This window comes from Larus michahellis, chromosome 8, assembly GCF_964199755.1.
Source record: "Larus michahellis chromosome 8, bLarMic1.1, whole genome shotgun sequence".
Lineage (NCBI taxonomy): Eukaryota > Metazoa > Chordata > Aves > Charadriiformes > Laridae > Larus > Larus michahellis.
In genome coordinates this window covers 32577666-32605262 of record NC_133903.1, presented here as the reverse complement: position 1 = coordinate 32605262, position 27597 = coordinate 32577666, and the positions used below count along the sequence as shown (strand labels likewise).

At 39.3% G+C, this 27597-nt stretch overlaps 1 protein-coding gene across 6 annotated transcripts in view; it reads right to left on the bottom strand.

Annotated features, from left to right (window-relative positions):
- PTPRC (protein tyrosine phosphatase receptor type C) overlaps positions 1–27597 on the bottom strand; it is a 63962-nt gene that overhangs the window by 14827 nt on the left and 21538 nt on the right. The window contains exons 3-15 of one of the 6 annotated variants that reach the window (XM_074597802.1): positions 15324–15419; positions 14392–14487; positions 14000–14026; positions 13405–13542; positions 12506–12592; positions 11100–11132; positions 10157–10372; positions 9463–9567; positions 8466–8612; positions 7430–7573; positions 5845–6006; positions 2836–3029; positions 387–447 (exon numbers count right to left, since the gene is read on the bottom strand). In XM_074597802.1, coding sequence (XP_074453903.1) covers positions 387–447; positions 2836–3029; positions 5845–6006; positions 7430–7573; positions 8466–8612; positions 9463–9567; positions 10157–10372; positions 11100–11132; positions 12506–12592; positions 13405–13542; positions 14000–14026; positions 14392–14487; positions 15324–15419 — 1506 coding nt within the window. The remainder of the gene's footprint in view (positions 1–386; positions 448–2835; positions 3030–5844; positions 6007–7429; positions 7574–8465; positions 8613–9462; positions 9568–10156; positions 10373–11099; positions 11133–12505; positions 12593–13404; positions 13543–13999; positions 14027–14391; positions 14488–15323; positions 15420–27597) is intronic. The other 5 variants (XM_074597803.1, XM_074597805.1, XM_074597804.1 and 2 more) reach the window with 5 other exon arrangements.

Sequence of the window (27597 nt, the reverse complement as noted above, 5' to 3'; positions counted from 1 at the left end):
TCTCAGCTGCTCCTGATCTGAGAGCTGGGAACCCCTGACAAGTCACAGATATTCAGCTCCTGAAATGCAGGATCTGAACAACGGAAAAGAATCTTAAAGTGAAAAATTTAAGTGAGAGAAATTAATTTCTAGTGGCATTCGAATTTTGCCTGAAGAAACCACAGCTGTGTAATAATTCTGAATTATGGTCAATGACTTGTCAACATGATCTGTTACATTAATGCTGAATGAGAATATTATTTTTGCAAATGCAGATAAGCTATTAACTATAAAAAGAGGCAGTTATGATTTTTACTTAGGAGCAACTGTAATGGAATTCACAGTTTACAGTATTACTCTATACTATGTTAAATTCTAAAAGTAAAAATGTGTATATATTTACTTACATCTGGTTTTTATACTTTTCGTTACTGGTTGCCCTTCATGGACTCCATTAGACATTAAGATCTGCACACAGTGGGTGAGAATAATAGAGATATTAAGATTTAACAAGTAAAAATTTCTGCATTATATTTTTTTAAAAAAGCAAAACACAATGGATCCTTGAAATACATCCATCTATTTTCCATGAATCGGCCTCATTTACAGCAGGATCTGCTGTCAGTCTTTGTATAGGCACATATAATGCAGCTCAGGTTTTCACCTAAGTTACAGCAAGATCTGGATCCAAAAAAAGAGTAGATGACTGAAAAAAAAGTTAGTGAAATAGGAGACGCATTTTACAAAATCAAAATCTGATGTATCTCAAGGAAAAAATCAAATTTATCTCTTACCAGATCTAAATCAAATTTCTCAAATCAAAAAATTAACCATGTAATATGTAATAAAAGATCATTATTTTATTTGCTTCAACAGTAAATACACAAATAGTCAAATGAACTGGATATTTGAATGCAAGTTCCTGTGTGAGAAGTAATCCATAAAAGGTTAAATTATAGAAGCCAAAATAAACTTTTAAATAAGCTGCTTTTTTGCAACATTAACTATTTTACCTAGTGTTAAATTACTAACTTTGTTTAGATGTGTTTATATTTCATAATATATTTTACATTTATCCAGTCTTTTAAATTTCCTTAATAGAAATTCCTATCAGATCTAATAGGCAGCTTGAAGTTTGTACGTCAAATATTTCACACTTTTCTTGTGAAGAAAAATTAATCTTAGGATTAAACTTAAAAATTTAATACTAAACAGTGGAGAATACTAACAGGATTGAATAATAGCAATTTTAATAGTAATATTCTCCTGCTGCAAATCATCCAAAAGGGAAGGAGAAGGGCTTTCAGCACCCTTGATGACTGCGGGCTGAGTTCTTACTGAGCCTACCCGATCCCTTAAGAGAAACCTCTCCTGAAGACTCTGAGGACTGTGCCCCAGCTCCCAGCCTCTGCTCTAAAAGGCCGATGTGTTCAGGGGGTTGGTGGTTTCTGCATTCTGCACCTGGGAAGACAGCCATGGTCGGTGGCAACATCCAGAGGAGTAGCAGAGGTGGCAGAAATTAGCAAGAAGCTTCTCAAATAGCAAAAGCCAGAAACCTAGTGCAGCAGTCACGGTCAAAACATCGCCAAACCAGAAAGTATGCTGGGTAGGCTCCTCTTTATTCCCTGAACAATTCAGTGTGCAGACAGAAGGGAACTGCGACATCTGCCAACTCTCACAGGTGATCTGGTTGGGTTTTTTTCTTGAGCCTTCCCTAACTTGACCCAGAATCCTTTCATTACTAGTTAAGAGCATAAAGCTTTCTCTGTTTTTCCAGTAAGAATTGGGCAAGATAAGTTTGAAGCAGAAGCCAGGGTTTAGAGCCGAGCAGCAGCCAATTTCTTCTGTACGGCAAACTGCTCACCGCAAGTGGTGTGCAAAAAGCGTGCTGGAGTGGAGGGGACTCATACTATAGGGGCAATCCAAGTGTCTTTTTCTCCTGCAGGACCTCATCTTTATTTTCCAAATACAAAGCTTTCTGAGCAGAATCTGTTGGACAAATACTGACAAAACCTTGGAACAAAACCCAGACTACTCAGGTTCTCTGATACTGCATTTCCTCAGAAAGACACAGAGAAAAGAGGAAAAGACTGTGGAAAATGAGTGAATCTGGTTCCTAAAAGTAATAAAACTCCATCATTCCTTCTGGTTACTTTCTTACCTAAACTTTACTGAGAGAAGCTATCAGAATATAAAACATATTCCTACATTAAGGGGATCACACAAGATCATTGGCTTTGCAAGCAATAAATGTCCAAAGGGTGAAATGCCTGTAGGAAGAGAAGGTAGCAGCAGGCCTTCAGGAAAGTGAAGCTCAGAAACAGAGGATGATATATTTTGTATGGAAACAGCCTTGTAAAAGGCTGATGTAAGGACATGTGAAAGGATCTGAAGGGGTTTACACTAACTAGCCCCTGAGGCTTCAAAATCTTCACAGTGAAAAATTCTGAACAATTTCTTTCTGAGCAATTATCTCAAGACTTAAATCCCACTGTTATCCTCTGATGGACAGACACATATTCATTAAATGAGGTGTGCTTTAAACACTAAACTTATTTTAAAACTTATGGAAACCCCAAATTTCTCTCTGTCCCAAGTACAAACAACCTATTCAGCTTGTATTTTCCATGCTGTCAGAGCCTACGTGGAATAGCACACAAGGGACTGATTGATAGGCTAGGCACATGTGCGTTTTATTTCTGAGGTAATTGCTACTTCTTTACATCTGCGCCTGCAGATCCATAGATTAACTCCTCTGCCACCATATTTGCCTTTTTTCCTAAAATCAAGTATGATATGCTTAAACAATGAAAATACAGCAATATTTTATATATTTAATTTAATAAGCCTACTTACCGAAAACGTATACTTTGTCAAGTACAAGAGATTTTCTTTTTTAAAATTACAAGCATCGGAAGTCATATTTTGATCATTTTCCCAAAACAATTCAAATATTTTTTTTGGTCCATGCGCTTCCTGGCTTTTGCACGTAATTTGGACAGCATTATCGGCTGTCAGCGCTGCATTAACATCAGTCACTGGCTCCGGTTCTGTTCACAAAAGAAGCGTTACTGGTTCCGTTCTTATCATTTCAACCCAAACATTTCAACAGCTGTATGTGTTCATGTCTGCTTGTTACCTTCTCTCGTAATAATTTCATACATTTTTTGCCTTAAAAATTTTAGTCCCTATTTAACAAGATAAATAAAATCAATTTTGAGTTAACCGTAGGCTTATCTGAACTGGAAAAGATGTGAAGTGGAACTGAAAAAGCTGGGAAGACCAGAGCTCTACTGACAGCCAGCCTGCAGAGACAATGCGATGGCAACTCTCTTTTGTGTCTGACACCACTTTCTCATTTGAGGAATGTGGGACAATAGGCAAGACAGGGGAGCAAACAGTTTTCTGTGTGAGTGTAGGTTTCAAAACTTCTGTAAATGAAATTTCCTACCAGGATTTACTAGTATATTTTAATATTTGCAATAGTATCCTTTTGCTTAAACTGTCACATTGTCTTAAAGTCGGCCTAAAACCACAAAAACTTTTTACTTTTTAATTATCAGGAATCTGTGAAATCTAATCTGTGCTTTCTAACTCTAATTCTGTATGTTGTAGCAAATGGGTTTCAGCCTTGGGGCACAGCCCAAGGGACCTTTATTGAGAGTTTATAAAACCTTTCAGAAAGTAAATAACCTTCTGGGTAAGACAGCTCCATTAGCCACGTTTCAGTAGAACACCACCATGGAAATTTCTTCAAAACAGTCACTTCAATTTGCAAGCTAGCATATGAAAAAAGAAAAGTAAAAAGCAGTTGCTTTTTTCTTCATATGAAGAGCTAAGATGTGTGAGGCTTTATGAGCAGATGAAATATCCCACTGGGGAGTGGCAGGATATTTTACTTGTCTGAGTGTGTGATTACGACGTATCTGCTCATTTTTATCCAGAGGGCAGATTTGTTAGATTCCTTTTCAGCATAATACTGAAAAAGCTGTGACAGGGAGAAAGTGAACATTTCTGGAGGCAATGTGTTTGTTGAAGATGAAAAAATACGTTATAAAATGTAGGATTTTTGTACTTCCGAGGAGTTGTGCTCTACTGATATATTCTCTTGTTCAAGAAGCCATAAAACTCTTCCACTATCTGCTTGATCATGTCATCAACTGCTGTAACAGTTGGAGAAGGTTTAACAAATACCATTAATTCATGAAGGCAGGCAGCTTGTTATATTTTCAAAAAATAAGGGAACTGAGGTTCCCTTTTCCAGACCCCTAATCTTATATTGTGGACTGTAATCTTCACCTGAGTTATTAACACATGAGTGGAGCCGCAGAAAGCAGGGAGCTCCAAAATTTGATGTGCTCAAACTAGATTATCATAGAAAGAAAAACCATGATCATGCTCAAATTAGGGCTGTCTAAAACTTAAAGACATTTTTCAATTTGTGTTACATTTAAGTCTCTGATCAAGTGGTTTACATGATCAACCAATTCGTTTACCAGCTTTTTTTTTTTCCATGGGGCTTCAGGTGATAATTTTAATTCCTGTATTCTTCCAACTATAAACTAAATTCTGTTAGCTCAATGACCCAGAGTAGTAGGGAGAAGCCAATGTTTTAACGGATTGCCTACAAAACTTCATACAAATGCTCTGTATATTCCACTGAAAGCTAGGATTCAAATTCAAAACAATAGTCTGACAGAAGTCCCTGTATTTCCCCAAGCTCTACAGAAAAACATTTACTAAAACAAGCAGTCAGATTTAATGTTCTTATATATCCGTTTCTGCATGCTTTTCAGAGTGCTAAAAGCAAAGAAAGATTTACTTATTCCTGCTATTGGGGAAATAAGTCACCACTTTAAATTATGATTACATCACTAGCACAAAAATAATATTTTATTTAAAAAAAAATAAAAATCTTTTGCTTATTCAGTGAAATTAAAGGCAATATTAATTTAGTATCTTACCAGGTATAAACCATTATAGTTTCCCTATAGCTGTATCTCTATACTAGCTGAGTCTGGAGGTGGTGGAACTAGAGCTAAAAAAGTACTGGAAGAAATTAGATAAACGTGGGTTTTTTGGGTGGTTTTCATTTTGTTTTTTATCTCTCAAAGAAGAAATTAAAACAGTATAATGCTCTACATCTGAAGATTAAAAGTCTGTTGGGTTTGGTTGGGTTTTTTTAACTTTTCTTGTAGTTCTATGAATTGAACATGTACGGCAAACAAAGAATCAGGACCATGGGGGTAAGTTTTTGAATGTGTAGCCAAAAAGGTGCACAGACCTTTCTGACAGCACAAGGGTCGGCACACATCTAGCTTTGACCTAATGTGGAGTCTCAGAAGCTGACCGTGTGTATGTACATCCAAGCTAACCGAAGCCCAGTACAGCCATCAGTCTTGGTGTAGCCTGGGTAACTCAACTCTGCTTTGAGCAAACAGGCAACTACAGAACAGAAGGTAGGTACGTTCTGCACATCCTTGTGGCTGTCATGCCACAAAGAAAAAGCTGATGGTTTTCATTCTCCTTTTATTTAATTTGAATCTTTCCTTCAGATTGGGACATAATGCTTTCTAAAATCTTTTATCAAGAATTTCAAATGAATGCAGGGTTTTTTTTAAAAAAAATGTGTATATATAACATAATACTAATACTAAATACATAATTAAAAATAGATTAACATTAAGTAATTAAAAAAACACTAATTATATGAATTTCAATGAAATTCTTTTAATGTTAATCAGTTTAATATTAATGGCTAATAGTAATAACATATATAAAATACAATGAAGTACAATAAGAAAGTATATATTCCCTGTGTTAGTACCAACTTTGTTCATAACAGTTAGCAAACAAGAGACTTACTTGCTGACTTTGTTATAAAGATCTGCTGTCCAGGTTTTCCCTTAAACGTTTTATTATTATATCTGCTCTTCGTATATGGAATCACAATTACCTCACCCCTGGTGAAAGGTTTGAATGCAGAGCAATTAAAGCTCATGTAACCTTCTGTCACGTTGACAGTCCCTGTAAGAAAACCTGAAATTAATTATTGAAATTAATGAAATTTATGTTAGGAGCACAGGAACTCCTACACTTCATCAGAGCTACCTGAAACCACTGTCATCTGTACTTCAATTTTAATTACTTTGTACTTGGCTATTTTGTCTTGCTTACTAATGCTAAGTGAAGGCTCAAGAAGAGGAAAAAATATATTCCCCGATCAAAAAGCAAGAAAGTTGAGGGGTTGTCTGTTTTGTTTTTTACTTTCTCAGTGTGTCATTAAAACGGGTATAATTAAAAACTAACATAAAGTGTATTGATAAAGAGAGGCTGATTCTTCTGTGTTCTGCTTGGGAAGGGGCTAGTAGACAGCTGACAAAAGTCACTCTGCACACTGAGCAAGTCTGTTACGGTACGACATGAGAGACGTCGTGTGCAGGCAGGTAGTGGCAAGGAAGACAGAAAGGAATTGCACAAGAAGCAACATGGGCAAGACTATTACCCACACTGCAGCTGGGGCTTTGGTGGCTTGGGGAACTGGGGAGCAATGGCCTTTCCTTGTGTCCCTCTGGCTGCCTCAGATGTGAGGGACACACATCTTCCCACACCCCAGCACACTACCTCGGTCTCCTACGCTGGCCACCCCGAACTGACCACAGGAACTGGTGCGTGGGGCTGCCACCCCTGTGGGTAGCGGACAAATACGGGGCATGGGGAGTGGGAGAGATTTATTTGTATCTGGGGACCACATCCTGTAACCGTCCAGTTTTACAAAACATGCAGTATGTGAGCAGAAAGAACGAGTTAATCCAGGACTAGCTTAAACCTGACATGTATTTCCCGGAATCATGTATCAGGCTCTTCATTTTCAAAACATCATTTTCCAGTCCTTGTTTTGAAGAAAAGCTCACACCTGGAAAACATGGTCCCAGTATAATGGATGCAGCCTTAGCTATCTAAATGCAAGGTGGCCTAAACCAGCAGGAGTTTAAAGGAGTGACTGTTTAACTAGGAGACAACCACCTGGCTTTACCTATCTAAACGCATATATGTTAACTGCCATACTTGGGACCCCTGTCTTTTACGTACATTGTAGTTATTCAGAAGGCAGGTCCCTGCCTTCTCAGAGGATATATTAACCATCCATTGCAGCATTTTCTGAGACAGAGCGCCATGCCACAAACTGATCAGACAGCTGATGATGTTGTCATAACTTTTTCTTAAGACAAGAATGAAGGGTGACAGAGCTGTGCCTTGAAATGGTTAACTGAATAACCACATGGTTCAACTGGAAGAACATCAAAGGAAAGAAACTTAACCAAAAAAAATCCGCACAGTTTGAAGAGATTCCAATAAGGTTTGACAGTGCATCATGCTTGGTGCTCTGTAAATATTAAAACATGCAATGAATTATTTAATAATGAAGGGGCATATACTTTGTAATCACCTGTCTGCTCTTTGCCTGTTGCATTTCTGCATGTCACGTTATAGCCATCTATAGGACCCTTTGAAGTGTTGCTAGGATTCTTCCATTCAACAAATACATCTCTGGCACCACAAACTACTGTAAGATTTTCTGGTGCATCTGGATCTGTTGTAAAAGAAAAATAATGGGGAGGGAAGGAAACGTTTGAATGAAAATGCAAAATATTCCTTTTTACCTACTTTGATTAAATTAAATTTCATTGAGTACTAAAGCAAGACACCAACAATAGGTAATATTTTTTGTAGTCTATTTCATTCAAAGAAATTTTACATCAGTATAAACTGAATATATGTAAAAGCCTCATATTAGAGTAACTTCATAAATTTAATTAATTATTAATTAATTAATTAATCAGGACAAGGTGAATACAGCAATATCACATATTACTAAAATTGTCCAACATTTCCAAATTTTATACATTGTTTTGATTTCTTTATAATTTTAACAAACTTTAAATGCTTGGCCGGAATTTTTATTTGCAGGTTACTTGATATCGGTTGATTTCCTTTTTAATTCAGAAAAAAAAAAAGCTAAGCTATTTCAAAGGCCAATGTTTTGGAATAACACATCATTTTATCTGGAGACATTCTTTGCAATTATTCTATCACACATTTCTTCAAATCAAGAATTTAACACTTGTTTTTGGCTAGGCCTGCACTTTTTTTTTTTTTTTTTAATTTTTCAAACAACCTTACATTTGGCCATCTTCTCACCCTCAAAAAAAAATAATAATCCCAATCTCTGAGCGAAGGAGAGGAGGGCATCGGACTGGAAGACTGAGACTAGGGCTGGAGAGTAAAAGGAAGACTATGACTGCAGCCAAAGAACAACCACAAGGGCAGGATTGCCGGTGGGAGGAGCTGGAGGACAACCTGAAGGTGGCTGAGCATGCTGCTCAAAATATATCTTCAACCCCAGGAAACACAGATAGTGGAATTCCTAGGAAGTTCTTCCAGAAATATGTGGAACATAAAGCAAAAATAAGAATTACACTTACCACCATAATCTGTTGTTACTGTGAAGTTTGGGGTGCGAATGTCCTCTTCACAAAACCGTATGTTACCATGGCAGTTGTACTCACGGTTGGGTGATAAAGTGTTCAGCTCTAAACAGGTTTCATTTAATTTTATAATGTTTGTTACACCTGTAGACACAGAAAGAGTTATATCAATATTTTTCATAACTCCAAAAGTACCTGGTACCATTTTAACTGGGATTTTCTCTGCCATATTTATTCAATATAATATGTAATATGCTATCATAAAATTCTGAACAGAAAAGTGTACAACCTAATCCTATGACTAGGTTTTAGGTTCTTTTATACTAACTTAGTTTGCGTAGATCTTTACTTTTCACCAGTAAAACTCATATGATTTGACTTTCTAGGAAAACAGTTTTCCTGCAGAAATCAAAATATGTCATGGGAGTCTGGCAGAACCCTGGAGTGGCTTCATAGCTCTTCAGCTCCCCGAAACATGAAATCTCCAGCCCCAGACATTCATCATGCATTTTTCTGAGACTCATGCGGACATCCAGCATCCATATCATTCCTTCATTACCACACTGACTGGCTGGTTCCAAGAGCAGAGAGCCTGGACTCTCGCCATCCAGCAGCCTGCAAAGACAGCTGCCTGGGTAGTCTGCAAGTGGGGGTCAGCTCACTGCAGACCCACAGGTTGACGGATTTCCAAACTCTTAGCTCCCCTTCAGACCATCAAGCAGAACCTCAAAACCTTTAGAAGTCTGTAATCTGTGAAGCTGGTAAAGAGAGGAAGTGAGCTCTCCGGGTTTGAACTCTCCCCAGATCCCACAGCGCGTGGGGCTGGTAGTCCCCAACCTGGCAATCCCAGAAATTCTGAACAGCCCTTCCCTCAAACTGGCACAATTAATTTAAATCTGCCAATCTCTCATCAAAAAGGTAACATCAACATTGCTTTTAAAAACAAATGAATAAATAAATAAATAAATTTTAAAATATCTTAGAAGTGTCTTACCGTCGCAAAAAAGTTTAGGCATATCAGCACAGCCAAATGACTCGTCAGCACATAACTTTGCAGATGTACTGGTATTTTCCACAACTTTGAAAGGATTGTTTTCTTCTGAAAAGGATTAATATTATATGTGACTGTGACATTGGCTATATTGATTCTTTAAATATACGTTTGTTCTTTTATATTTGCTGACTTATTCTGCAATATGAAGATACAATTGGCAGAGAATAATATACAAAGAATTTAACAATAAATGGAACGTAAAAATTGAAGAAGCCTACATGAGATAAAGACAATGCTGCTATTCAAATAATAAATGAAAATTTAATCCAACAATCTCTTTAGTGAACAAAACATCCAGCATAAATAGTAGTTTTCAAGTGCTGGCTGGTCTTGCTATTGCTAACCACGCTGCATATGGCCAATGTAGTTAAAGCTCCCTTATTTTTTTAACATGTTTTACATGTTTTACTTTTTTTTTACATTCTACTTTAAAAATATACTGTGACGTTTTAAGGTGCAACTTTAAAATGCAAAGTATCTTGCAAACCAAGCACAAAGTATGAAAACCTTCTGTCTGATTCTCTGACAAGAAACAAGAACAGACTAAGAAATCCTGGAAAACTGAATTACTGCATGTCAAAAAAAAAAAAAAACAAAAACCCAAAAAAATCTACTACAGCCCTTCTATACCTACCAGGCGGAATACAAAGAAAAGCATTGCTGCAATTTTTAACTTCAACTTCATATCTCTTGCATCTCTGAAGTTTTATTCTGCTGGAATTCACACTGAAGGTTTTGTTAACCCCCAAAATAAAATATTCTCTGTTTTCTCTGAGATTTTTCAGTGTAACGTTAGCCATGTTTTCCTCATCTTCTACACTTTGAATTGACTCATATTCAATACGAGTATCTAAAAGAAAAAGATAAAATATCAAACAATTATTTTATGGCATTTTTTAAGAACCATTAAATGGTTTATGACAGCCCCAGCACCGTATGTGTTTTAAGAATCAGAAAATACAACAGAAAAATTCCTTAGGAAAATATTATTTTAAATAATTCTCTAGTTAGGGAAAATAAAGAATTAAGAAGATGAACATTCCAGAAACATGCTTTAATTTAAAATGTCAGTTCAAAGTGAAATAGTTTGTTTTGACACATTGGATCATTTGTTTGAACAGAAATGTCAAGTTTTCTCATTCAAAGCATTTCACAACCATCCAGTAAATAATGGCTATAGCCTATTCCTGAAAATTAGAAAGGAGAGGTCTCTAATTCTGAAGAGATATAAACCAATGTCCAAACTTCAGTTTTACTTTAGTTATGAATTGCAGTTTGCAGCATGTCATTATCAGCATGATGGGGAAAAATTAGAGAGGGCCTAGTGGAATGAAGGCAGATCTTTTCTGCAGCCCTGATATCAACAGCCTAGTGCAGGGCGATTTGACAGAACTGTAAGTGGACATGAGCGGACCAGAAATGTAATATGTTTAATCCTACTCTTCCAGAATCAGAAGACAGTTTATAAAATAACTTGAGATGCAAACTAATCAGTATTACTGATCAGTTTTCTTTATTTGAGTTTACTGATTCATTCAGATGTCAGGACTGAGAAAAATAAGGGGTTTGGTTCTTACCACAAGGTGCTTCAGTTGTTGCTGTGGAAGATCCTGTAAGAAAAGAAAACAAAATAAAGTTGTAGGTCAGCAGGTCTGGTTTGTTGGGGTTTTTTTCACAGAGCATTAGAGGAGGGTGACTGGTGCTGCCCAAAACTCTTTCTTCAATATACTCAGTACAAGGAATGTTATTTAGCGCCCCACTTAAATTTTAAAAGGGGAAGAAAACATCGGCTACATAGAACCCCATTTTTTAACTAATTATGTTAGGGATCACATGTCTTTCGTCACTTTCCAATGACATCACTGACTACAAATCGAGCTGGTTATTAATAGAATTTCTGCATACAAAGTTACACAAGAATATTCCAAAATCACACTATTTTATAGAGGTATACTGATCTATAGCAGTTTCCCAGAATACATATCCTTTGGAACGGCTAACTGAACAGTATGCAATGTCACTAAAGACACAAAATTTACCTACTTTTTTGCACAGCTACTCTTACCTTTGGAAGGAGATTTACGGAAGAGCAGAGATCATTTTACAACTATTTTTACACTGAAATAGCCAGAAGAAATTACAAGCTGGTATTTAGAAAACCTGCACAGAAGCTTGAGCAAAGAACTTCACCCTGAAAATAATTACTTAAAATATACTGAGGTATAAGTATTACCAAAAGAGACTGATATCTGATTTTTCTTTTTTCATAAAAGACAGGCCCTAGAATTGCATGCCTGTGGGTTGGGAGTCATCTGGCTGAGTAGTGCCCCTAATGAGAGGGTAAAATGAGTCCAGTGGAGACTTAACAAGATGGTTAGGGGCAGAAGACCCACAAGTAAAAGCTAAGCTCAGTCTGTCAAAGAGCTGACAGCAGCTTACAGCTACTTGAAGGGCAGTTACAAAGACGGTAAGAGTCCAACACCTGGACGTACTTTGCTCAAGCACACACATATTACTGACCTGAGTAATTCCTTACAGCCCAATTGCAATAATAATGTGCTTGCAATATTGGATCCCAAGAAAACGTTACTGCTGACTGAAATGAAAGGGAAGCCACCGAAAAACAGAGAAGCACACAGATCTGTGGATGTATTCATACTTCTTTGCTGCTTGGGCAAATTTCTGTGAATATCAAGAGGAGTACTGACATAGTAATTGACAGATTTACCCTCCTACTATGCCAGTGTGTGGAAATAATTTCTATTTTTCACTTGCCTGACAAGTAGCAAATTTGGTATCTTTAATATTACTCATAAACTATTAATAAGATTCCTAAAAACACCCTTAAGTTTAATGCAGCTGTATGCCTAATTTGTATGCTTAAGTTTGATAAATGAAATTTGAAATGAATTCCGTCATTCTAACACATTTTCCGTGGTTGCAGTATCATCATAATTGCGATAACTGTGTGCAAGTTTGTCACCTATTGCATGAGTGGGGGTGGTCCCAGTGTTTGGTGGCGTGCTGACTGGTGAGGTGGTGCTGTGCAAGGATGCTGAACTGTAATCATCTGTAAGGAAATAAACAACATATCAGCATTAAAAAGTAAAATTCATTATTTCGTATGGCTATGCCATCAGAAATGTCTTACGCTACAGCCCTCCCTTCTCTGCTTTTTTTTCTTTTTCTTCTGGGAATTTTGTATTTAGAGAAGAGTGCTGACAGAAAAATCACATAAATACATCAAATAAAACAGAAAATGAGTATTTAAATAGAAAGCAAAATTTTAGGAATATACCACTGACTAATGAATTTTGCAATGTACAAGGACAGTTTGGGGTTTTTTTTGTCATTTATGCATAATCCAGGTTGGAGTCAACATAAAAACGGTGTTAATAACTGTGAACTCAGAAAATATAAAACATTTTACTATGTTCTTACAGGAAAACACAATCACGAATAGTGCTTGTGCTCTTTCAGGAACAAGCATTCCAGTAGCGTTCATTTGCCAGATCACATAACTTCCTCACTATATTACCGACTATATCTCAGTATTTACCTCCCTGCTTATAAACCACTGACAGGATTCAACGTTCTCTTTTAGGTCCATTCCTATTGCTCTTTGGCAACAGCCTCATTGACAGCAGCTAGCTTTTTGACACTACTGTGATGACTACAAGACTTGGCCATCAGATATCAGACCCTGGAATTAAATCCAGTATTGCCACTATGCCAAATTGCAGATACCTTTTCTATGTGATGGACCACAAGCTGGCAAAGCTATCCTGAGGATGAATTATTTAGTTTTCCCCTACAGTAATTACTTAGTTTTCCCCTACAGTTCAGAGAGCAGTGAGTGGCATCTAAAGGAAGACGGCAAACCTGATGAAGCATTCTCGAAGGCAATGGGAGTGCGTGTGGTGAGGGCAGCAGTGCTGCTGCGTGGCGGGTTGCTGAGTCCCATGGCAGGGACGGAGCCTGCGTGCGTGGAGAGGTGTGTGCTGTCTGCAGGAGAGACACCTGTGGCGAGAGGTACAGCATTTTCATTAATGTTTTGGAGGCCGCCCGGTCAAGGAGGGACAGAGAGCTGCAGACAACACAGGGCTGCTGTGCTGGTGCGCTCTCGTACTGAGGCACTGTGACTCTGTCACCAAGCAAAGGCACACCAAACACTCAAGGTGTTCGGGGGTCCAACAGGTGTCAGCTGACACCTTATGTGTAAGTATAAGCCTTTTTTTGGCACTGATTGCACTTCTTTAATGCTAAATGTTGTGTTTCAAAATATACTCAAATTCATGACTCAAAACCAGACTTGTCTGATATTCTTGCCTCTTAAGACAGCGTATTTCATTTCATTGGGCTGAATGAAAAGGCATTACATACTCTGCGAGATAACAGTGTACAAGAAAAGGAAAGAAGAAATGATCAGAAAAAAACCATCAATGCAGTTCTGTCATGTAAATTAAAAGTTTCTTACCAGGTGTAGTCATTGATGACTTCTCTCCTTAAAAAGAGAAAGAGAGGGAGAAAGTGTAAATTAAACTTTCAAGGAATTAAACACAATCATGTGTCAAAAATAAAAAAAAGAAACATGCCTTCCTCCCAACTATCAGCTAAGCTTTCCCCAGGGAATTATACATCCTTAAGTAATTTTTAGTATCATGTAGCAACAACCGGAAGCTCAAAATACCAAGCATATGATATGCGGATTGATATTGGCCACATTAAAAATCACTTTTCCTTGAGCCAGGAGTCTGTGCTGTGCAGCCTTCGGGGTGGAGACAGCATCAGGAAGGCTGCGGTGGATGCCCGTTCACCTGAAACAGGAGAAGAGCAGCAATGCCACCGTTTTCCCAAATTCACTGTTACCTTCAGCGGTGCCTGGAGGTGAGAGTGATGTGGAGCGTGCAGGTGGAGGTGACATAGAGGAAGGAGAGCTGGTATTTGCCAGATTTTCATCTCCTGCTGCACAGTGGGGAAAAAATATCATCAGGTGAGCAATGCATGAAAGTGAGAAGTTCATTGGAACCCGAAAGGTGCCAGCTGCTGTCCAAATTGTATTTCTCCCTCCAGCACTGGCAAAAAGAACACATTGACATTGCTCTCCAGCTTGCGCACAGGCTGTGCAACACATCTGCTTGGATGTATTGCAAGAGCATAGCTTGCGATTAGGTCTGCAAGACCCTAATTCCAAATTCCCACCAATTTGTCCAGGACGCCTTTGTGGCGAAGAGATTTAATCATCCTTTAGCAAGGTGTGGGGGCTGCACCGATTTTAGTTGTTTGAAAACACCAGCTGAAGGTGGTGAATTAATGTGCAGCTCGCAAAAAGCCCAGACCGACTGGGGTGTTTTTGTTCTGTGTTGTTGACCCAGGAAGGACCCTCTTCCCGCAGTCATCGGATACTGCTGTGGTGCCTGAGGAGCTCTGTGTGAATTGCAGGAAAGCGCCACTGTGACAGCTCAGCCTGAAACTCTCATCTGAGAGCACAAGGGGAAGGGGTGTCCATAAGGAAAACATGAACTCATAACAGCAGCATGTTATAGCTTGAATTCTAACTGCTTTCTTTGAAAAGTGTGCTTCAAATCCCCACCTTTGATTTGATTAAAAGAAAAAAAACGCAACTCAGTAAGTCTCCATCACATCAACAAATTTTGCGGTAACATAATTGACCTCACACAACATAAATCACAATATTGCTTTAACAGTCTTGGAGTTAACCCATGTATGATAGAAGTAGATGCCAGTTGAGTTGAAACAGGAGAAGAGCAGCAATGCCACGGTCCTGAATCCACCATTACCTTCAGCAGTGCCTGGAGGTGAGAGTGATGTGGAGCGTGCAGGTGGAGGTGACAGAGGGGAGGGAGAGCTGGTAGTTGCCAGATTTTCTTCTCCTGCTGCACAGTGGGGAAAAAATATCATCAGGTGAGCAATGCGTGAAGGTGAGAGGTTCATCTATAGCAGAAAAAGGCCAATGGCTTGTATGGCTTTCTCTGAACCATGCTTCTCAGGACAGATTTGACTGGGGGATACATTTTTATGTTTAACAATGTATTTTGCAATACCAAGAAGCTAAAACCCTCAAAGTCTTTCACATCATCACACAGCAGTGTGTACAAGTACAAGCAATATCAACAAATAGAGTGTGGCTTTTTGCTGAATGAAGAATGACCATATTGGTAAGAAGAGCTACCAGCACTGATTCTGTTGTCAAGAAAAATCCTACCTGTCTATAATGTTCACTATAAAAGAGCTGGAAAGCCAGGCCTAGGCATTCCTGAAAACTGTTTACTTTCCCTAATATTAATTTCTAAATGGCAGCACCCTTCCTGGACCATCCTGCTGATATTTAAGAATCTCTCCAAACAACTCTTATGTCCAGGTTATAAATTACCTCCTGACTGGAGCTGGGAACTATTATCTTTTCACACCTATAAAAACAAGCCTCATTTTTACACTCTGCTATGAAATCCTGACCCAAAACATTTTGCATTTGTGTAATGTAAAATTTCTGTTGTGAGAAAGAGAGACAAAAATAAATGGCAATGGCTGGAACCACGAGTTTGTTCTCATCACTATATCCTTTACTCATTTAGAGGATTAGAAGCTTCCATTTTGGCATAAGAATCCTGAAAGCCATTCCAAAAGCATGCTTGTTCCCTCAAGATGTCTCTCTCTAACACCGCCTGCTACACTTGCAGCAAGGAATAAACTTCCACTTGTTCACACATTCCTTGTTGTGACTGTCCACAAACTTCCATCCACCTGTTTGGCTCTTCCTTTCTCTCCCCTTTTCTACTAGTTCTTTCCCACTATGTGGCTTTCCTGGAATTTTTTAATTTTTTTTTGTCATGTGTGTTTTTCAGACAGTACTTCACTGTTTACAATTTCTCTGTTACTTCCGCTTCCCTACATGGTACTTCACAACTGTTGTAGCTCTACGCTTTTGAAAATGAACTCCTTCAGCCTTTAAAACAAAAATCCAGGTTCATGTGGAAAACTGCAATACTTATGAAGGATACGTGTTCTGTTGCCCTTTACACGCGCCAGGGTCAAAACCATGTCTCTCATCTCTGACACAGAAGCTCAACATAGGCAGATCTCCCGGGACTCCAAAGATTTTCTCCTTATCGATCTAACAAGCAGCAGCACACGTGTTGGCTGGTCAATAGCCACCACGGATTCTGCACCCCGTATGGACAGTTCAGAAGACCAACAACAGCCATTAAAAAAAGCACGAGCAGTGACAACAAAGTCACCTGTAGAGAGTGAGCAATTTCTTTACACTCCCAACTGACATGAAATGTGTATAAGGCATGATATAAAAATGAATGTAAACAAAAGCTAAAGTCTTGTAAATACTTTTCTAGTGAGTAGTTGAATTTGTTGTGGACTGTACATTATTTCAGATATCTTCCCACATATTTGAATTGGAAAAAGCCAGTAGTCTGATATTTTAAAGAAAAAGTACCAACAGAAGTGACATGAAGCTCGGCTAAAATTAGTAATGCAGAGCTAGCTACTTCATCCTTCATTTATAGGAGTGGGGAGGTGTGTTGCCTAAAACCTGGTCCATGAGATGAGGATACAGGCCTGCCTACAGTTTGTCTGAAATCATATGAAACTGTCAAAATAAAATTGCTCTTAATTGTAAGGATATAACCCGTAAAAAATGTAGTACACTAACAGCAGACTGAATACCACGGGTTAAGAAGCCACTACAGTAACAGCACTAGTATCCTAACCCATTTATCTATGTATATCTCCACTGAAACACAGGACCACCTATATTCCTCAGAGCTACAGAACGTTAGCAGATGAAGCTTCCTAACCTGAGAGATGTTACAGATAAGAAACAAAAACATAGATGATCTTTTGAATTATCAATGTATCTTCAGCATCTGAAATCTCCGGTAAGGACTGGAACATTTATTAACAGCAATTGTATAATGTAACAGTACACATTAAACTGCCAAGGAATCTTGTAAAAGCTAACCTGTGTATTCATTCATATTTCCCACGAGCAATTAGTTTTCAATGTATCTTCATGATTTTTTAAATTCATTGTTTTAAAGCAGGCAGTTGGTCACTCTAAATTCCGTAATATATTTTTCTTTCTTCATCTGGCTTATCAGCTGAAGAATCAATTATTCCCCCTCCTTCCCAAATCTTACTTTGGTTGAGCACGTTAAATGTACCTCAAGCTCAAAATTAACTTTCTGTGAGCATCTACACAGACCAACTTTCACTTAAATAACTGTTTCCAAGAAAAGAATAAAAGGAGTTGCAGAAAAATTCCTAAATGAAACACTGCTCAGAGATCAGTGAAACATTTAGAAATACCTGTTCTATTTACTGTTCTCTAATGCAGACGTGATGGAGACAAAAATACATATTTCAAGAGTCCCTCTTCCAAGTGAAGTAATATAACATGAGCAAAAGAGGGCTCAAAAGGCTGTCACAGTGTTGTATTTATGATTGCCGCATTCAATTCCTTAAGATTCCTGTTAAAGTCATTTCCCTGTCTTCTCCCTTGTAAAGTTAGGAAAAATGCTACCAGCTTAAATATAACGTGAGGTTTACTTCTCACTCCCAGTCACAGAGGCTAAATGTTACACATGGTCATAGAACTCAAGGTTGGAAGTGACCTCAAGAGACTGTCTAGTCCGACTGCCCTGCTCAGGCCAGCGTCAACTAGAGCAGATCACTTCTTAAAACAGTTTGGGAAATAATAGTCCTGGATTTCCCATTTTTTCCCTCCAAATAATTACCGACATTTTAACATTTCATGGCAGTTTTATGTCCTTATAAGCATTCTAAAGGTCTCCTGCTCTTCTATGACACCATTCTATTATATGATTTATTATAGCAATGGAATAAGATGCAGTTGAAAAGAATTCAATAGGTGGCACCAGAACACTAAAAAACTCCACTCAAACAGCAAAGCGGCTACGTTTCCCCAACCTTACTGAGAGGTAAGCGGAAAGAAAATAAAGAAGGATCCCAACACACCAGACTGTGTTACTCCAATATTAATAGGCATATTGCTACAATTAACTTATTTTTCAAAAAAATGTCCCGCAGTGAACAAATATGTCGGAGTTCACCTTGGGTTAAGAAAGTTAACCTCAAAGTCAAACCTGTCTGCTCATGTTTATATTCCAAAACATATCTCTGGAATCCTGAAGGCTGAAATCTAAGCCTGTCTTTAAAATTTAATAAGGATGTCCAACCCCCCAAAAACATGCTGTGTGGTAGGAAGGCCTGGTGATTACCAAACTAAGCAAATTGATCTGGGTTTAAACAGGAGCTATCCCAAACCTTTTCTCAAATCTTAAACTGCATCCAGCCATAAGACATTTTTAAGATAATATGCATACAATAGGCTCAGACAACCCAAGTGGAAGAATTAAAGTGTACAAAAATTTCCTACTACTGAAGGAACTACTACTACTTTACTAAGCTTCCCTTTCCCTTCTTTTGATTTGGCCACCAGTTGGTTCCTGCTCACTTACCCGAAAGATTTGCAACCCAGCAGTAACGTTTGAGGTGCCCTGCAAAAAGATACAACCAGCACATCCCATGGGGGGATGAGAGCTTGGCTAAGGCTTTCGTTCCCTTTCCTCTCTGGCTACCAGTTGGCAGACAGAGTGCAGCTGCTGCTTGAAAGAAAGGTTTTAGACGGGGTGACAGGCTGTCAATGAAATACACCTAAAACGGATGAGCTGACCACCCTTTCTCCTGAAAGCTCAAAGATAAACAGGGCCTGGGAGCAAAATGTGGGACTACCATAGTTTGAAGAAACGTTTCAATGTTCAACAAGAAGAGTAAATGGAAAAACTGCGAGAGAAGCCAGGCCACAAAGAAAATCCAAACACTTCAAACCCCAAGGACGGCAGGCTGTACGGGTCACATTCGGAGGTACCGGAGCTGCTGTATCGCTGCTGCAGTAACGAACTGCGGTTGCACCCATATAAGAAGTTACGGCTCGCAACTGTCCTCTCAGGAAAGACAGAATAAAGTGAAAGTGCTTTCCCTTTGGTAGGACCAAGCGACTCAACAGAAGACAACTCAGACCTAGGATATGCTAAAAGACACTGTGTTCCAAGTAAGTCCAGGCTCTGATCTTCTCGAGCAGAAGGAAGTGCCAGTGCACATTTCCTGTGCCTGCATGTTATTAAAGGAAACTCCAGCTGATAAGATGTAGATACTGTTGAATCTACGTTAAGAGCCTAAAAACACGATCCTGTTTGTATGGGCAAAAATACATTAGCTGATGACAGGGAATGTGCCTTTTAACTCCATTCTGCTGCTTAATTTGCACAGTGGGTAAAACGGACCGGGGCCTGTATCTCCTGCTGGGCTGGGCAGGGGAGGGCAGTTGCACGCCAGCAGCTCCGGCTGTCCCCTCTGAGCACAGGAGTGCTGCACTATTGCATTCCTTGACCACACAGCACAGAGAAACGTGGAAAGGAGGATCCCTTTCTGCTAATAGTGCGTTTGGTGTTTAATCCAGCCTGGTGCCACACCAGCTGGCTCTTCACATCCACCTGCGCTCAGCGTGTCTCTGCCAGAGCTGGGCAGGGGGCAGAGGAAGTAATCCTTTCTCTCAGCATCAGGTTTGCAAAACCAGGGGCAGACAGTTGGTTTTTTTTTTTCTGCCAGGAAAAAAGCTTAGTGATTCTGCAGAGCTGCTGCCCTTTTCCCAGGCTCTTTCCACCCTTCGGCATATTGGACAGACCCCAGCAACCCCCACTCGAGCAGCACTTCACACAAAGCAGCTAGAGTAGGTCCAGATTCTGCCTTCCCTCTTTTTACAGCTGAACGGCACCTCTTCAGCGGGGTCAGGGCTCTTCGCATCTGCACAGAAAGCAACAGGATGTGGTCTACTTGTTCAGATGGAGTAAAAGCTCTTTGAGGGGGTCTTCTAGCAAACAGCACGGACATTAGTCAGCTCCACTGCAAGCCAATACTAAATTGCGAAAAAAAGAACAGTTCCTGGTGGGAGGTGAAGGGTGAGTAAGGCAAGGAGCCTTACAAAATGCTGCCAGCTGCCCTTTGATTTATTTTTAAACTTCAAGTGGGATAGGATGTAATTCACACCTACTTTAAGGCTCCCTTGTGCTGCCAGAACCAGCTAAAGGGACCTTAAAGTAAATGAGCATCAGGGCCAGAGATGTTACTGCTTCTTTTTCCTGCAAACACGAAATAAAGGGATCCATTGCTACTTTATAAATACATCTGGGCAGACCTATGAATAGGCTAGCAAACACTTAAACATCTGAGTAATTCTATACCACAGAGGACCCCTCAAATTTTATAGGTAGGATCATGTGTGCTGAAGTGCTTTCATAATCACAGACTGCAGAATTACACTTTATTCTTTATCACTACCTCCGGGGGAAAAAAAAAACCCAAACTGTTCCAGTTTCTGAACAAACTCCTGCTTTTTGAAAATTATAAAAAATATAAAGTTCACATTAAAAAAAAAAACGTGACTTTTTCATGCTCTGAGTCAAAAACCAAGTTACTCAGTTGAGTTTAATCTGTAGAAAGTTCTCGGGTAACTTGGACATTTCAGAGGGTCCTAAAAAAATGCCTATGCTTTTGGTCATTGAAGATGCCGCCACAAAATCACTTCAATGTAATCCATAATCTAATTGGTAAAAATCTTCATAGTCCTACAGCAATCATAGGAATGCTATACAGTTACTGTAGCTGAGAATTAACACTAAATAAGTTTTAGAATTTCTGTTCCCACAGGCAATATTTACAATATTTATTCGCACCAGAAATTAGTGATAAAATGTTGAAATTGTAAATTTTAATTTGACAGAAATTCTAAAATGTTTTGATTGAGAAATGCCAATTGTTTCCTTTTGGCATCAGGATGTAATAATCATTCTGACTGTCCAAAATGATAATTAAAATAATTTCCATTTGAATTTCTGAAAATATTTCCTTTTATACAAGTCCGTTAATAATTGCCCCCCGTAGTAGCTCCTTAACACACTGCAAACATCGCTTAAGAGCCTGATCCTGTCACTCTTTCCTGCCACCTTTAACCTTTGGTTGAAGGATATACCTGGGGAGCCAAAGGCTTTTTCGCTCCCAAGACACCTACAAGCGCTCAGACCTGAATTGCATTGTGGAAGGCATAGTCTACACTGCAGCTAAATATAAGAGGATGCAGTCTTTTTTTTTTTAATGCAAATTGACAGCTGAAATTAATGCTTGTTCTCGATTCCTAACATCCAAGACCCTCTCCTTGCTGTCCAGTTTCCAGGATGGGAGTTGTCTCTCACCTCCACAATTTCAGAGTCCACTATAAGCGTTAAGTAGCATTTACAGCATTGGAGAAGGCAAAAAACGAACTAGCAATATCAAGTACAAGGGCAGCATCCAGAAGAAAGAGGTGGAATTAAGAAGAATTTATAGCCGTCAGATACAAGGAGGAACACAATGTTGCAGGCTCAGGAAAGAGGAGGAAGTACAAACACCAAAGTTTGTCAACATTCATCAGCTAAAACAAATTAATACCAAGCATAACTTCTACTAACATACAGAGCCCATCTTAAGGAAAGGATAAAAAGAAAAGCACAAGAAAAATACTGAAACAGTATATGTTCTCAACTAACCTGAAATCAAATTAAATATTTCTGAGCATGTAAAAAAAATATAAATCTTTTTTTATTCTGATTATGCAAAATAAATGTAAGAGTTTAATTTTTTCCAGAGAAAAATAAAAACACAGAGAAAAACAGAAATTTCCCTCAAGAAATATTGATTTCATGATATCTAGAATTTCTCAAAACCATAGACCTGAAGTAGAACAAAAACTAAAAGCGGCAATTCAAATACTTTTTGCCTTATACACAGTCTGTGCAAACTTAAAATAAATATCCAGGAATACTGTGTATTTAGCAGGCAGAAGGCAGGCATTTCTACCAATTGCACTGCACTTCAAATAACATCCTCAGTCTTCATAGGAGGACTTTAACTACAGTAACCCACTTGTACAACTACAGCTAACGATGCCTTTGCTGCTCTGTGGTTTCTCTCATGCTGTTTACTTCTGTTTTTCTTCTACAGAACCCTACTCAAAAGGAAGAGGGTGCAGCATACTGTGGTTTAGAGCTTAAGTGCTTCCAAATGGTGAAACGGAGTTACCATAGCACCCACATGCTCAAGCAATCAGACCTATCTTCGTGCTAAACCACAACTTCTCTAGTGCAGTCGTGAAATTTCCCTATTAAACTCCTTTTCACCAAATTTGCATTTGTAATTATTTTTAGTTGTACAGTGGGTGGTGGCAATCTTTGGGATACAGTCCAGACTCTTTTGTGGGGAGCACTTTTCACCACGTGAATTGTCTCCAAGAGGGAAGAATATCAAACCCCGATGTAGCAGTTACTTCAACTGTGAAACGTTGGCTACTATCCACAGTCATTAAGAAACACCTATACATGAGGAACGGAAGACCGTCTGTGATATTTGCTTGGCAATTTTGTGCTTCCTGCAAAAGAAAAGCTGTGTTTGCTTTGCCTTTTGTACATTTTCAGTATTTGTGCATGTATAAAGTCAAGAGACAGATACCGTGATAAACTTGTCTGTCCTCAAGGGCTGGTCCCTAACTTTATTTATGACTTTTCTAGCCCTGCTATACCTTCCTTGATAGTCCTTTCCCACATCCACCACGAGCAGATAGAAACACTTGCTCCATGTTGCCCTGCTTAATGGTACCAACGGGCTGGTTCTGGATTTGCTGAACACATACTGTTTATGATAAACAGAAGGAGGAAAGAACGTGCAGCCCTTGCATTGTCCTCTCAATTCCCTACTCACATGTTTTTGCAGTTTCCACCTCTATTCGTGCTGGGGAGCTACAGAGCACAGCTGAAGGCAGCACAGTTCTCAAGAGTTTTGGCCATAATGCTGCGGCTGAGAACTGACTATTGGTGGGAGTGTGAGACAGGGGCAAACTTCTTCATCTCAGACTATCTCATTGGACCATGGTTCATTTAAATATCTGGCTTGCTTCTCTACCTATCTCTGAGTTCCTTCAAGATAAAAGCATTATCTGGTATTGTAGATCTCTTCCTGACTGCACATTACTTTTTACATAATTTTGCCAGCAATAGAAAATGGGTCCTTTGCTCTGCAAAACAGAGACAACTTGGAATCAGCTCAAATGTCAAACCATAATCAGTTTAGTACTGCATGAATAACAGTATTTTAGCCACTGATAATATAAAGGCTGTTGAAATCAGAAATATTTTCTGTTTGGTAGAGATCTATTAGCATGAAGTCTTTAGATCAACAGCTCTTTACCTACTGGGAGCATTATGTCAGCGGGGACTGTAATCAGTGATTTCCAAAGAGGTGCAGGCAGTGATTTTTAAAAAGAAATGAACATTTTTTTTTCTATGAAGAAATGACATCTGTCTATGAGATTTTCATTTTCGTAATAATATTTTTCTCTGATCTACTGCTATGTTAAAGACCTAAACAAAAGTAGCTAACAGGCCTGGGGGAGCTGAAGGAGGAGTGCAGATGACGGAGATAAACAGTTGATATTCAGGTGCTCTGAACATCTATGTCTCCAACTGACATCACCTGGATTTGCAAATACTTAGCTTTTCTACAAAATAGGATCAAAGCACAATCCAAATGGAAAGAAAACATAGCCTCTGAAAAGAGACCATAACATTTCCTTTAATCTTTTTCTTTTTTGGGGGGCAGCTTAGATGCGTGTTGTATTCTAAGCCAGTAAGGAGTTTTAGATGAAAGTCTGACTTTCAAGGTGAGACTGCTTCCTCTTAATTTAATTTTATTTATAATGCAGAAATATCAGTATTCCTCAATCCTAACCATAACTGCTTGGTGCTATGTTCTATGGATGCTGTATGAGACAACTTAGGCCTGGAAAAGTTTCAGTCAGACAAGATGGAGAAAAGGACAGCAACATTTCCAGTGTTAGAAAGGGAATACTAAGATTAAAAAACAAACTAAACAGAAAACCACAAAATTTGAGACAGGCTTTCACAAATTCGTGGACAAAGTCTATGTTACAAACAGGATGCCCAAACAACAACCTAGCATTGGGTAAATTCACAAATCCATCCTTTTGCTATCACAAGTGGCTAGTCCATAACAAACCACTTCTTTGGTTTCTATGCATCACATTTCGGTTTGGTGGGGTTTTTGTAATGAAGAAGGACATATAAAGGTGCCACAGGAGTGCCATGACTTCACCTTGGCCAAGGGCTGAGGGCAGGCCAAGGAGGGCTGAGTGGTGGCAAAGGGCCCCATGCCAGAGAGACCAGAGTATGATGAACCACAGAGCAGCGATCCACCAGAGTGCAACACTCAGCACTGCTGCAAAGGTGCAGCGGGTTGTTCCTGGGGACTGCTCTGACAGCACCTGGCTCTCGAGACCCTCACCAGTAGGGGCTGGGGACAGACACAGCCCAAAGCTGCAGTCACAGAATACCTCTGGTGTAGTGACACAGGTGAATGCACAGGGAGTAACTGCACCATTCCCACAGGACAGTTCTTCCCCTCTCACCAAGGTGAAGCTCCCAGTAATTCAGCATTGCTGCAAAAATCACAGATACTGCCCTGAATACAGAATTTCTCACACTTGCAGGAGATGCCGAGTGGCTCACAGGAGTGGTGACCTGAGGACTGCAGTGCTGTTTGCTGCTACTGGAGCATCCCAGTCACAGAGCCCAAGGCCGGGGCTGGGGGGAGTCAGCTGCTGTCTGTGATGAGAACAGGTCCCGTGGTTCAGACGAGCACACTGGAGTCAGAGTGAGGATCTGACGTTATGTGCTCACAAGAATGACGTGACTGCTTAATTGAATTCCCTGACGATTGTGCAGTTCAGCCTTAAAGAAAACTAGGTGCCTTATTCCACGGCAGAGTAACGCACGTGCCATCGCTCCGTACCTCCAGTGCGCAGCGCTGGCTTTTACTGCGCTCAGTTACTCTGCCTGCACAGCCCCAGCCTTTGAAAGACCCTTAAACCACAGCAGAGGGGCACAAATCAGAATAAAGATGTGGCTATAGCAAACCCTCCACAAAAATTTCGTTTTCCAGTGATCTGTCATTTGTGTTCCTACAGCTGCTTGCTCCAAGCTTAACAGGACCCTCAGCAGTCCCTGCGCTCCATGAGCCAAAGTCCCAGCCTCACATCTCCGAGCAGCATCGCTCTAAACTATCCTGCTAGTCTCAGCCATCTCTCATGACCCAGATTTCTTCCAGCATTAAGAGAAGATCCTAACCAGCACTGGCTGACAGACATCTAGCTTCTGTTTCTTAAAAGGATAGGGAGTACATAGGGGGAAAAAAAAAAATAAAAATCAGCCAGCTGAGTGGAGAACGGTTCCCATACCAACTCTGCCTGCTGGGCAGCTTCCTCGCCCTCCTGGGGCTGCCAGCTGCAGCCAGCAAACTCTTTGTGTTTCAAGGGAGAATGATTTTACTTGGTTACTATCCTCATTCTATTTTATTTTTTCCTCCAGACGTTCAGGCCAGAAATGATCAGAATTGAATATGATTCATCAAAAATGCTACTGAATAACATTTTTGTTGTTCATAAAATATTGTGACAAACACTATTCACTGATCAACAGCTAAATCAATGGTATAATTGTTAGGGTGCAATTTAAAACACAGTAAAATGTACACACAAAATGTTGATAGGAAGCACCATATAAGGGTCAGATTCTACTACCATTACTCACGCAAAAATAATTGGAAAAGTAAATCATTCAGTGAAGCGCATCAATATGTTTTAGAATAACTGCCTGTTAAAAATTATTTATGTATATTTCCTATATAAATGAATACGGAATCATTCATGTTTTTATCAAAAAGCAAAAACTACCAGTATTTACATTAACCAAAATTTTATGTATTTGATGTATAACCTGAAATCCATCTTGTACTCGGCCAGCATGAGGGAAGCTGGGACTGTGACCAAATCCTGCCCAGGGATTCCACATTTTACTAGTGTGTGAGTGGTCGGACACACCTCCATCTCTGTGCCTCTGCAACATCCCCTGCAAAGTGGAGGTAATGGCACTATTCTACTGAACTGGCATATTGCAATTAGAAATTCATTAAAAATTTTACAGTTTGCAGACAAGGGATCTGAAAGTGCTATTAAAAAACCCCAAAAAACACTCACATCTGTCTGATTGCATAAACAGGAACAGTTGTAGGGCTGCAGAGAGAGAAACTCCTAGAACTCGAGCTGCCCGGAATGCCATGCACGCACATGCAAAAGCCTCTCGCTACCTCAAAATCTGGATTGCAAAACCTGGGCTCTGACCCTTCAGGGAAGCTGAGCCCACGCTATCGAGAAGGGATCTGTACTTCATGTCATGCCAGAAGCAACGATGAATAGATTTCAGAAGAGAGCTGAGCATGCACAACTCCTGAATTCAATAAAAATGTTGAGTGAAAGTGGTTTCTCAATCCCCTTTCCTTCTTTATTTTTCTTTTGAAAACCAGATCGTCAATTTTTGTGCCCAACTCTGGGCAGTTAGCTGCGTTTTAAATGCGTGCTTTTTTTCTCTTTCTCCATTTGCGATTTTCTTTATAACAAACATGAGATGTGAGATTAGACTTTAACTAACAATCTATCTGATAATCATAAGCAAAAAGAGAGGAAAACAGTTCATCTGATTTTGCTTTAAATCCTGTGCTTACCAATCTTTTCTGAAAGACAGTATATGCAGAATGTCACAGGAGATGAAAATAAAGGCTCCGAACAGAAGGACTCCACTCTGCTCACAGGGACTGTGGTACCCCATATTCCAGCAAAGAACCTGAGAAATCTAAAGCTCGTGTTCCTCAGGATTTGAACAAGACTAATTTCAGTATCGCTTTAAATAATTCACGGCAAAAGGAACACAAACAGTCTGTGCTTCCATCTTTTGTACATGACAAGCAATTTTCAATAGCATTTCATAAATATTTTCCTTTTTTTTTCCATTTTTCATTATACCTTTTTATTTTAAAAGAATATTAATTGAGCATTCTGGGAAAGAAAAGTAAAATAAAAGA